The sequence below is a fragment of the Scyliorhinus torazame genome, chromosome 5 (genome assembly GCF_047496885.1).
Source record: "Scyliorhinus torazame isolate Kashiwa2021f chromosome 5, sScyTor2.1, whole genome shotgun sequence".
Taxonomy (NCBI): domain Eukaryota; kingdom Metazoa; phylum Chordata; class Chondrichthyes; order Carcharhiniformes; family Scyliorhinidae; genus Scyliorhinus; species Scyliorhinus torazame.
The window spans coordinates 206,443,964-206,456,668 of NC_092711.1; the positions used below are offsets into that span (position 1 = coordinate 206,443,964).

The 12,705-nt window shown below is 46.0% G+C and overlaps 1 protein-coding gene across 4 annotated transcripts in view; it reads left to right on the forward strand.

Annotated features, from left to right (window-relative positions):
- klhl13 (kelch-like family member 13) overlaps nucleotides 1–12,705 on the forward strand; it is a 319,987-nt gene that overhangs the window by 224,235 nt on the left and 83,047 nt on the right. For all 4 annotated transcript variants that reach the window (XM_072505057.1, XM_072505055.1, XM_072505056.1 and 1 more), the window contains one exon: nucleotides 8,496–8,637. In XM_072505057.1, coding sequence (XP_072361158.1) covers nucleotides 8,496–8,637 — 142 coding nt within the window. The remainder of the gene's footprint in view (nucleotides 1–8,495; nucleotides 8,638–12,705) is intronic.

Here is a 12,705-nt window from a genome sequence, read left to right on the forward strand (position 1 = left end):
AGGAATGCAAAGGGGGAAAGGTAGAATTAAGATGTCATAGAATACACACATTAGAGAGAGTGCAGGTATGTGGATGGGTCGGGTACCCTGGAGTAAGCATGCAGGATAAAGGACATCAGGCAGGTTGTAGAGCAGATTCCTGGTCGGAGAAGTGTGTGTAAATGGCTGGAAAGTTAATGAACACCAATGTTCAGGGATTTGTTAAAGATGTACGTGCTTTTAGTATAAATTGTGATTTACGGTAATTTGAACTTTTGAACTTGGACCATCTGCATGAAATGAAATGAAAATCGCTTATTGTCACAAGTAGGCTTCAAATTAAGTTACTGTGAAAAGCCCCTAGTCGCCACATTCCTGCGCCTGTTCGGGGAGGCTGATACGGGAATCGAACCATGCTGCTGGCCTGCCTTGGTCTGCTTTCAAAGCCAGCAATTTAGCCCTGTGCTAAACAGCCCCTGTTGAAATGTTGGCAACGCCACCACTCGATCGACTGCAAAGAAAAACTATCAAACATCTGGACACAAAATGGGAATTATTGGCCCTTGGTGCACAGTGCAAGGTAATAGATCCTTTTAACATTTTGATTGAAGCATATTGCAAGAGCACTCAATTCAGTATCAGATATTCCTCATTTGCAAAAGACCTGCATTCGTTTAACAACTATAACTCGTAATTATGAAGTGACTTAACACTGTTAAATGTCTCAAGACACTTCACAGGAATAATTATGACACACCATTTAAAATCCATCTCTAGCTGAGCCATGGAAGGGATTATTAGGACAGGGACAGGTGACCAGAAGCTTGATCAGAGAGAGGTTTTCGGGAGCAACTTAAACGAGAATAAAGTGTGGAGGTTTTGGCAAGAAATTCCAGAGCTTAGAGCCTGGGCAGCTGAAGCCATGGTTGCCACTGGTAAAGGATGCATAAGAGACTAGAACTGGAGGGTTGTAGGGCCAGAGGAGGTTACAAAGATAGGGAGGGACCTGTCCATCCAGGAGTTTTGAAACCAGAATATACATTTTAGAATTAACGCTTTTATTAAGTTTTACAGAAATGTCCTCTAGTACTTTATGTGAACTGCTTTGAGGTGCAGTCAATTATTATGTACCTGTAATGTACTTCAGGATCCTCCAAACTGCAGTCAGATAAATTACAGGCTAGCCTGATTTTGACGATGTTGATTGGGGGTTAACGTGCAGGTTCAGTCAGCAGTTAGGAAGGCAAATGCACTGTTAGCATTCATGTCGAGAGGGCTGGAATACAAGACCAGGGATGTACTGAGGCTGTATTAGGCTCTGGTCAGACCCTACGTGGAGTATTGTGAGCAGTTTTGGGCCCCGTATCTAAGGAAAGGTGTGCTGGCCATGGAAAGGGTCCAGAGGAGGTTCACGAATGATCCTTGGAATGAGGAACTTGTCGTATGAGGAATGGTTGAGGACTCTGGATCTGTACTCTGAGTTTAGAAGGATGAAAGTGAATTTTATTCAAACTTACAGGATACTGCAAGGCCTGGATAGAGTGGACGTGGAGAGGATGTTTCCACTTGTAGGAAAAACTAGAACCAGTGGACACCATCTCAGACTAAAGGGACAATCCTTTAAAACCGAGATGAGGAGGAATTTCTTCAGCCAGAGGATGGTGAATCTGTGGAACTCTGCCGCAGAAGGCTGCGGAGGCCAAATCACCGAGTGTCGTTAAGACAGAGATAGATAGGTTCTTGATTAATAAGGGGATCAGGGGTTATGGGAAGAATACAGGAGAATGGGGACGAGAAAAATATCAGCCATGATTGAATGGCGGAACAGACTCGAAGGGCCAAGTGGCCTAATTCTGCTCCTATGTCTTATGGTCTTATGGCAGGAATTTGGACAGGACATTTGGAAACCTCCTGATCATCGCCAAACATGGACATTTGGCTGGGCTGCCAAATCCCAGCCAAGTTTGGTTTAATCTCTCATCCAAGCATGTGACAATATAACACTTTTCACTAAAGGGAAATATTGTCCTACATTTTAGGCTCAAATATTTTTGCCCAAAATCTGCAAGCAAAATATTTCTGATCACAAAAATAGGCTACATCTACTTTGTGTCAGCCGTAGCTCAGATGGTAGCGGGTTTGCCTCTTGAGTCAGAATTTTATGTGTTCCAAGTCTCATTCTGGCATCAAATTTGTCATCACAGGCTGATGCTTCAATGCAGCATCCCCTCAGTACTGCATTGTCGGCGGTCTCTTTCTGATGGGATGTCAAACTGAGGCCCCATCTGTCTTTTCAAGTGAATTCAAAAGGATCTATTTTAAGATCTTCTCTTGGCCAGTATTTACTCCTCACTAAAGCAAGTTATCTGGTCATTGCCATTTGCAGGATCTCACTGTGTGCACATTAGCTGCTGTGCTTTCCAACACTACAACAATGTCTCAAAACTTCAAATTGACTTAATAGGCTGTAAAATGCTTAGGGACACACCAAAGTTGTGAAAGATGATTTTCCTTCAGCTTTTTATCCTCGTCTACATTTTCATAAAGTACCAAGTTCTTTATTACGGTATACCATGAATTGAGCCATCTGCCTGATTTTCTGTGAGGCAGAAATTAACTAAATGGGCTGGTCAAAATTGTCTTCCCCTCCCTGGCCCTAGCATCTGCCACTCAATCTAGTTGGTGCTCTGTGAATAGCAGTAGAGTGGTGTGATTGGATGAATCAGCTGTTAGGATCTCTGGAGAGGCAGAACGAATGTTAGTCACAGCATCTCACTGAATTTCCTTCTGAAGTTTATTCAGGTCTGGAGCACATAATTTACATTTCCATTCCCCGGATGGACTGTTGTATTTTGGAGGTCCCAAACTTCAGTTGAGTTTTTCCCTGTAAAGCTATTTATTAATGCTCCCTTGTCTTAGTCAGCATTCCTCCCTCAACCATAAGCATTGTCGCTATGCACAAAATATTACCCAACAACTACCACCGCTTCAAAACTACTCCACTATATTTTGAAATACTTTGTGATTTCCTGAGAGATGGGATACGGTGCTGCTAACAGTTTTTTTTTTTTTTGCTTCTTCAGTGGAAATATTGATAGCATCTCTAGTTTCTCCTGATCTCTTCCTGGGGTGAATGTGCGCTCTGATATATTTACTACAGTATCCAAAACTGCACAACATACTCTAACTGTGATCTCATCAAACTCTATTGTTACAATGAATACGATTTCAAATTCACGATCCACCAAATTAATCATGTATTAAGAAGCAAATAGCTTTTCAATATGAAATTCACTTTAAATAGTCGATGCAACAAAGATAGCACCCGCAAATGCCTCCATATCACACCCAATACAAATGTGGCACCATAACGCAGTTTAAAGTCTAGGAAGCTATGCCTCTGGGGTATGTAGGAATTTTCACTTTTCCCCACTCACTGGATTTGGCCATCAATTTACTTTCACTGGCAATTTAATTTTATCAGAATTCCCTGCATATGATTAACACCAACAAAGCATACCCCTACGAACCCTCTCTCCCCTTTGGGTCACAATAGCCCTGATGGCATAGCTTTCCAGACTTCCTTTTTAAATGACTGATCGACAACACCCCGGTTCACGTTCTGATCACCTTTGGTACAGACAACCAATTCTTGTAATGTGCCTGAGATATTCACACTGCTTATAGGTTTCAGTCCCTTTTAGCTAGTTCCCACATCACTTCACCAAGAGCATCAGGAGTTATTTTTAAATATAAATTTAGAGTATCCAATTATATTTTTCCAATTAAGGGGCAATTTAGTGTGGCCAATCCATCTACCCTGCACATCTTTGGGTTGTGGAGGTGAGACCCATGCAAACACTGGGAGAATGTGCAAATTCATCACGGACAGTGACCCAGGGCCGAGCTCGAACCCAGGTCCTTGGAGCCGTGAAGCAGCGATGCTAAACACGACATCACCGTGCTGCCCTAGCTCCAAGAGTCGTGTATGTTCTTAATACTGCCGAACAGAAAACAGACCTTTGTCAAAACTGTGCTTGATATCCCTGAACATCAGAACTTCTGTGTGAGCCCTTCAATAACAAAACAGACTGAAACCAGAGCCCTTAATTAGCTTCTTTTTGCTACCCAACTCTCATCTCCACAGCAAATTCAACTCACCATGTTCTTCTCAGAAATGAACCCCCAGCCAGAAATTCCAATTCCAAATTCCTTTCCCTAAAGTAGCTAAGTTTTGTTTCACTTTAGTTTAAGTTCAAAAATACATGTGTTTTGCAACCTGCAGAGTTGCCCTAAACAAATCACCCTAAACAAATTTATTGGTATTTTACAGTGCTTGTTTGTGACTCATGGGAGATATGTCTTAACATATGGGAGATTCTGGCGTCTGCTGTTAGGCTTATGTACTTGCTATCAAATGAAAAGCTAATTACAGAACCTGGCCACTGCCTGCTTATACATAAACTACCTTTCAAAATTTCACCCTGTATATTTACAAAAAAAATGTATATAATTCATTCAGAAATGTGGTTCTTCACACACTTAGTGGGCCGGAACTTTCCGTCCGTTCACGCCGGTGGAATCGTTCTGGGAAGGATGGTCGCAAGATGAATGGACTTCGCTCTTTATATAAAAGGAAAAACTAGCTTTATTATAGAAACTTTTAAATATTGCTGTTTTCAAATACAAAAATGGGAAAAGAAAATCTCTCTTAACTTGAAAGCCAAAATTGTCTGGAAATTTTCCATCAATGAATGGCAAGTGTCACAAGAGGGCAAACTGACTGCGCTGATGTAATCTCTCCGAGAACACATTGCATGAAGGAACATATGGTTCAGAGCACTTGGAAACTGTTTGTGAGTAAACTGATTTCCATCAATTCACTGCTGAGGCAGTGCCACAGCTGTGAGCGGATATCAGAATATCTAACGGTATAATCAGATTGTTCATTTGTAATTCAAATAGGCCCTGCCTCACGCCTTTCATTCCTTATGCTGTTCCAACTGTCGTTTTTGGTTAATTTAATTTGTTTGTTTGTTTTTTTGAAAAATGTAACACAAAAAATCATGAAGGTGGAATGAAGTTCAAGCTGTGCTGATATCAGGATTTTTCATCATACCAGCGATTAGGTTAACACAAAACTTTGCCATGTGTCAAAACAGTTGCTGAACCGTATCTGTACTTCATAATCTCCTGCTGTATGACGAGAGCAAAGATTTTCATCAATACAACCCAGTGTGTCACATGCATTGGTGACTATTTTGATGTGCAGAAGGCAAATTAAGTCACCATTTTGCCCACAAGATCCCATCAATACAGATGGTTAAGGGGGCTGTGGAGATCTATTTTGCTAAGGGGGCTGTGGAGATCTATTTCGCGCATAAGGCCTTCGCGGACAATCAATATAGGCAGCCAGGCTTTTGCTCAACTCAAAGGACTGACAATGCAGCATTTCCTGGTGCTACGCTGGTGTGTGGGTTTAGTTCATGTTTTCACATCCTGGAACGGAACTTGAACTCTAAACTTTCTGTTTGAAAGGCAGCAGCGCCATCAACTGAGTCACATTGACTCCATGTGCATACATAATGCCTTGCATGTTCCTTTTGCTTACATGTAGTCCACATGCTGATCACATTTCAGTGTAATTTAATGTAATGAAATGATCAGTTAAAATCTAAAGGATGCAGAATTCAATTCCAGGAGTGTTTAGAAACTGTTGGGAAGTGCTCATTTAAAATATTTTTATTTGAAAATTTGGGAACGTGTGCAGATTTAATGTTGCATTGCTGTGATTTTTGCTTCTGTTCCTAGGTCAGAGGATACTGGGTGTTAATTACTAGCCTAATAATCTGTAGGAATTCAAAATAATGGCGAGAGGAAGGGAATGGAACATTGCTAAATGTTACATCTAGGCCAGTTAAACAGACAGAACATAAACTAAATGTTCCAACACTATGGTTTCTGAGCCACCTTAGCTGTGGGTTAAGTTCTACTCCAGGACTTCAATGCTAAATTGAGGCTGACATTTCAGTGCAGTACTGAAGGAGTGCTGCATTGCTGGTGGTGTTATCTGACAGGCCAAACTTTAAACCTATCCACCTGTTCAGGTGGATGTAAAAGAGCCTATGGCATTGTTCAAAGTAAAGCCGGGAAGACCTGGCTCAAAAGGTGAGAATTGGGAGTCAAAGAATCGTGACAGCACAGACTGAAGCATATTGCTGACTTGAGGTATTCTGGACTCATTGGCAACTGAGGCGCCATCAGCAACAAAAGCACATCTCACCCAATTGACCTTGAAAAGCCTTCCTAACACCTCGGTACTTGTGTCAAAATTGAGAGAGCTACTCCACAAATGAGTCCAGCAACAGACTGACATAGGCATACTGACTGAATAATATTTTACAGCAGTGTTTTTCAAACTTTTTTACCTTGGACCCTTTTTTACCAACCGGCCATCCTTCAGGACCCTTCGCAACCCATGGCTGACGGCATTTGCGACCCACGCCAGCTGGCCGACCTTCGTAACCCACGGCCACCGAATTTGCGACCCACGCTGGCCGGCCGACCTTCGCAACCCACTGCTGCCAACCTTGCGACCCATGCTGGCCGACATTCGCGACCCACCATTTTCTCTTGCCTTTAATGCGAGTGGCGAGCCTGGGCTTGTATTCGAGAGCCTAGAGTAGTGAAGAATGAGAAATTACCTCATTGGAACAGGCATTATTCTCTTAGGACTCTACAAAGCAGGTGCAGAATTTAAAAGTTTTCCACCGAAGAGTGGTTTACAGCCTGGGGATATAGTCGGCAAATTACAATGCAACAATTTTAGACATTGATGAGGATGAATTACTTTTATATTTAAAAAATTTTTAGAGTACCCAATTCATTTTTTCCAATTCAGGGGCAATTTAGCGTGGCCAATCCACCTACTCTGCACATCTTTGGGTTGTGGGGGCGAAACCCAGGCAAATGCAGGAGAATGTGAAAACTCCACATGTACAGTGATCCAGGGCCAAGATCAAACCTGGGACCTCGGTGCCATAAGGCTGCAGTGCTAACCACTGTGCCACTATGCTGTCCAGAGGAGGAATTACTTAACTCAAAGTTATGTGAATCTTTTTAATCTCTCAAATTCACTATCAGAAAGAGTTCTGCAAGCTCAGCCATTGAACATATTCAAGTCGGATGCACGAAGACTGAATTGACTTTATAAAAAAAAAAAAAATCTTCTCCTGGGTCCGCACGCTGACGTCAGGAGGAGGCGGTGCTTCTCTCTGGGTTTCGGACATGTGCACTGATGAGGGGGCACGCATGCGCAGCGTGTCCGCATTTCTAAGGCCGGTCGCAGCCGGCTTTTTAAAAAGCTGGTTGCTGTTGCGCCTGAATTCCCGCGATCGGGAACGCTGCGATGTTTGGCACCGCAACATTCCCGACACCCGGGTTGAGACCCCCACTTTGAAAATGCTTGCCTTCCAGCCCATGTCCAGAATTCCACCATCGCCATCCCTGGGTATGTCCTGTCCCACTGGCAGGAGACCCACACCAGAGGTGGCAGTACAGTGGATATACCATAAGACATAGGAGCAAAATTAGACGATTCTGCCCATCGAGTCTGCGCCACCATTCAATCATGGCTGATATGTTTCGCATCCCATTTCTGCTGCCTTCTCCCCATTACCCCTGAATCCCTTTTTGAGCAGTACCTATCTATCTCTGTCTGAAAGTCACTCTGTGATTTGGCCTCCACAGCCTTCTGCTGAAGAAATTCCTCCTCATTTCGTTTTTAAAGGATCAGCCCTTTAGTCTGAGGTTGTGCCCTCGGGTTCTAGTTTTTCCTACAAGTGGAAACATCCTCTCTACATCCACTCCATATCTAGGCCTTCTCAGCATCCTTTAAGTTTCAATAAGATCCCCCCCCCCCTCATCCTTCTAAACTCCGAGTACAGACCCAGAGTCTTCAACCGCTCCTCATATACCATTGGATGGAGTGTCCTTTGGAATCCTCGACAGTGACTCCAGACCCCATTGAGGCTCATGGCTCATGACAAAATTGAGACAGGAGAACCCTACGAGAAACCAGTGCAAATATTTATTTCAGAACTTTAATCAGCTTCCCAGGTGTCTCAGGCTGCAAGCATATCTTGGGCATTAATTAGACATTCCCTATAAGATTACAGTTTCTCAGATGGAAGCACACTGAGCTTCCAGTGATCGAATGCAATAATTTTCAAAATATATATATATTTTTTCACAGCCCCTTTAATTCAAATATATTCTGACCATTCAACAGTTTTCTTTCTGGTTGATTGTATCAAACCTTGTATTCTCAAATCAGTCACTCCAGCTAGCTCATGGTTTTACTGTAATAATTTGAAGTGACATGTTTAATGTTAAAAATTAAAATGGAATAACCGTTGTGAGCTGCACAAATGTGCCAGGCTGTTTTACCACTTCCTAAATGTGGTCTGTGGTGTACATCACTCTTTTCATCAATTTCACCTTTACTATTTCTGCAGATCGTTGGTGGAAGAGGACGATCCTCATCTGAAAGTGTCCTTGGCAAGTGGCGACATGGGTGTGGCAACCCATTTGCAGTCTTCAAAGACGGGCAACACTCGCTTCTTCACTAGCAACACCCACAGTTCAGCAGTGTTACAGGTATGTTTGTTCATAGTTCACATCAATGGTTGCTGTTCAGTATTTGCTCGCCTTCCAGATACTGAACTTGATAATCATTTTTCTGCCATTACATAATACGACTTCTGCTTAACCAGATTTGAATAGCAAGGCGTGTATAAATTTTACATACAGTCCAGATTTGATCCTTCAAAAAAAAATTCTACTTTTAATGATGGCAACATATTACGTAATTTAACACACAGTTGTTCTTCGCAGACTAATGTTCTTGTGAAAACCTTGTCAGGCCTTGAATTTCCTTGAAGTGTTATTCATGCTGTCATTTACTGTTTTCGCTGCACTATGATCGAGAGTACAGTCAGTTTAGACTCCGAAAGTTGCTGGGTCTTGTTGATTCTTGGGAGGTCAGGGGCAACTTGAGACAGCAAATTTGTCTGCTCACATTGGTTTGTGCCCTTCAATGCATTGTGTGCTTTTTAAGAACTGAATTACAACTGTGGGATGACTAGGCACTCGGGAATACTTTTAATTTAGGGGAAGGCAACAAATATCTCAGCTCTCTCTTAGCTTAGGTGTGTTTATTAGAAGCCATAAACAATATTGCAAGACAATAAGAGCACTGGCACAGCCACCTGTAAACATGAAAAACACTTTTTTATTGGAAAATGAATTTTCTTTTTTAAAAAAAAATATATTTATTAAAGTTTTTTAACACAATTTTTGTCCCTTACAAACAATAACCCCCCCCCCCCGTAACAAAAAAAACCGAGAAATCGCGCAGAGCAAGATATATACATGGCAAAATGATATATTTACACAGCTTTGTACACTGGCCCTCACCCGTACGTGCCAGTTTCCCCAACCCTTCATGTTATCTCTTGCTCATCCACCCTCCCAGGCAGTCCCCCCATTCTCCTCCCCCCCCCCCTTCCCAGGACGTCCCCTCCACCCCCCCTTCCCCAGGACGTCCCCTCCACCCCCTCCCTCCCAGGTTGCTGCTGCTGCTGACCGACCTTCCTCTAACGCTCCGCGAGATAGTCTAGGAACGGTTGCCACCGCCTGTAGAACCCCTGCGCAGACCCTCTCAAGGCGAACTTAATCCTTTCCAACTTTATGAACCCAGCCATATCATTTATCCAGGCCTCCAGGCTGGGGGGCTTCGCCTCCTTCCACATTAGCAAGATCCTTCGCCGGGCTACTAGGGACGCAAAGGCCAGAATGCCGGCCTCTTTCGCCTCCTGCACTCCCGGTTCGTCCACTACTCCAAATATTGCTAGGCTTGGCTTGACCCGGCCTTTCACCACCTGAGATATTGCTCCCGCCACTCCTCTCCAGAACCCCTCCAGTGCCGGGCATGACCAAAACATATGGACATGGTTCGCCGGGCTCCCTGAGCACCTTCCACATCTATCCTCTACCCCAAAGAACCTACTCAACCTCGCCCCCGTCAAGTGCGCTCTGTGGACCACCTTAAATTGTATCAGGCTGAGCCTGGCACACGAGGAGGAGGAATTAACCCTACCTAGGGCATCAGCCCACAGACCTTCCTCGATCTCCTCCCCCAGCTCCTTCTCCCATTTACCCTTCAACTCTTCTACCAGCGCTTCCCCCTCTTCTTTCAACTCCTGGTGTATTTCCGACACCTTGCCCTCCCCGACCCATACGCCCGAGATCACCCTATCTTGAACTTCTTGTGCCGGGAGCAACGGGAATTCCCTCACCTGTCGCCTCACAAAAGCCCTCACCTGCATATATCTAAAGGCATTTCCCGGGGGTAACTCGAACTTCTCCTCCAGTGCCCCTAGGCTCGCAAACGTCCCGTCGATGAACAGGTTCCCCATTCTTCCAATCCCCGCCCGATGCCAGCTCTGGAACCCCCTTTCTTATCTTCCCCGGGACAAACCGGTGGTTACCCCTGATCGGGGACCACACCGATGCTCCCATTGCACCCCGGTGCCGTCTCCACTGGTCCCAGATCCTTCACGTTGCCGCCACCACCGGGCTCGAGGTATACTTTGTCGGCGAGAGCAGCAGCGGCCCTGTCACCAACGCCCCCAGGCTCGTTCCTTTACAGGACGCCATCTCCATCCTCTTCCATGCCGCCCCCTCTCCCTCCATAACCCACTTGCGGATCATCGCCACATTTGCTGCCCAGTAGTAGCTCCCCAGGTTTAGCAGCGCCAACCCTCCTCGGTCCCTACTGCGTTCCAGGAACCCTCTCCTTACTCTCGGGGTCTTATTCGCCCACACAAACCCCATAATACTCCTGCCTACTCTCTTAAAAAAGGCCTTAGTGATCACGATGGGAAGGCACTGAAACACAAACCAAAACCTTGTAAGGACCACCATTTTGACCGAATGCACTCTACCCGCCAGCGAGAGCGGTAACATGTCCCATCTTTTGAAATCCTCCTCCATTTGCTCCACCAACCTCGTCAGATTCAGTTTATGTAGGGTCCCCCAACTCCTGGCTATCTGGATCCCCAGATACCGAAAGCTCCCCTCCGCCCTCCTCAGCGGTAGGTCCCCTATCCCTCTTTCTTGGTCCCCCGCCTGTAATACAAAGAGCTCACTCTTCCCTACATTGAGCTTATAGCCCGAAAACTCCCTCAAAGTCTGCATGACCTCCAGCATCCCCTCCATTGGATCCGCCACGTACAGCAACAGGTCATCCGCATATAGCGACGCCCGATGCTCTTCTCCCCCTCGGACCACCCCCCTCCATTTATTAGACTCCCTCAATGACATGGCCAATGGTTCGATCGCCAATGCGAACAACAGGGGGACAGGGGGCACCCCTGTGTCGTCCCTCGGTACAGTCGAAAGTACTCCGACCTCCGCCGGTTCGTCACTACACTCGCCATCGGGGCTCTGTAAAGGAGCTTAACCCAATTGATAAACCCTACCCCAAACCCAAACCTACGCAGCACCTCCCAGAGGTACTCCCACTCTACTCAGTCAAAGGCCTTCTCCGCATCCATAGATGCCACTATCTCCGCTTCTCCCTCCTTCGATGGCATCATTATCACGTTTAAGAGCCGCCGCACATTGGTGTTTAGTTGCCTGCCCTTTACAAATCCCGTCTGGTCCTCATGGATTACCCCCAGGACACAGTCCTCGATCCTCGTGGCCAGCACTTTTGCCAGCAACTTTGCATCCACATTGAGGAGCGAGATCAGCCTGTACGATCCACATTGCAGTGGGTCCTTGTCCCGCTTTAGGATCAAAGAAATTGTCGCTTCCGACGTTGTCGGGGGCAGGGTCCCCTCCTCTCTTGCCTCATTAAAGGTCCTCACCAGTAGTGGGGCCAACAGGTCTGCGTACTTCCTGTAGAACTCCACCGGGAATCCGTCCGGTCCCGGGGTCTTCCCCGCCTGCATGCTCCCCAAACCCTTGCTCAGCTCCTCCAACCCAATTGGTGCCCCCAAACCAGCCACCTCTTGCTACTCCACCCGTGGGAATCTCAGCTGATCTAGGAATCGTCTCATCCCCTCTTCCCCCGCTGGGGACTGGGATCTGTACAGCTCTTCATAAAAGGCCTTGAATACCTCGTTTATTTTCGTTGCACTCCGAACCGTGGCTCCCCTTCCATCTTTGACTCCCCCTATTTCCCTCGCTGCCATCGTCTTACGGAGCTGGTGTGCCAGCATCCGACTAGCCTTTTCCCCATACTCGTAGGTCGCCCCCTGCGCTTTCCTCCACTGTGCCTCCGCCTTCCCTGTGGTCAACAGGTCAAACTCCGTCTGGAGCCGTTGTCTTTCCCCAAGTAATCTTTCCTCCGGGGCCTCTGCGTATCTCCTGTCCACTCTCAAAATCTCCCCCACTAACCTCTCCCTTTCCATACCCTCTGTCTTCTCCCTATGAGCCCTAATGGAAATGAGCTCTCCCCTGATCACTGCCTTCAACGCCTCCCATACCACCCCCACCCGCACCTCCCCGTTGTCGTTGGCCTCCAAGTACCTTTCGATACACCCCCTCACCTCACACACCACCTCGTCCGCCAGCAGTCCCACATCCAGCCGCCACAACGGGCGTTGGTCCCTCTCCTCTTCCAGCTCCAGTTCCACCCAGTGCGGGGCATGGTCCGAA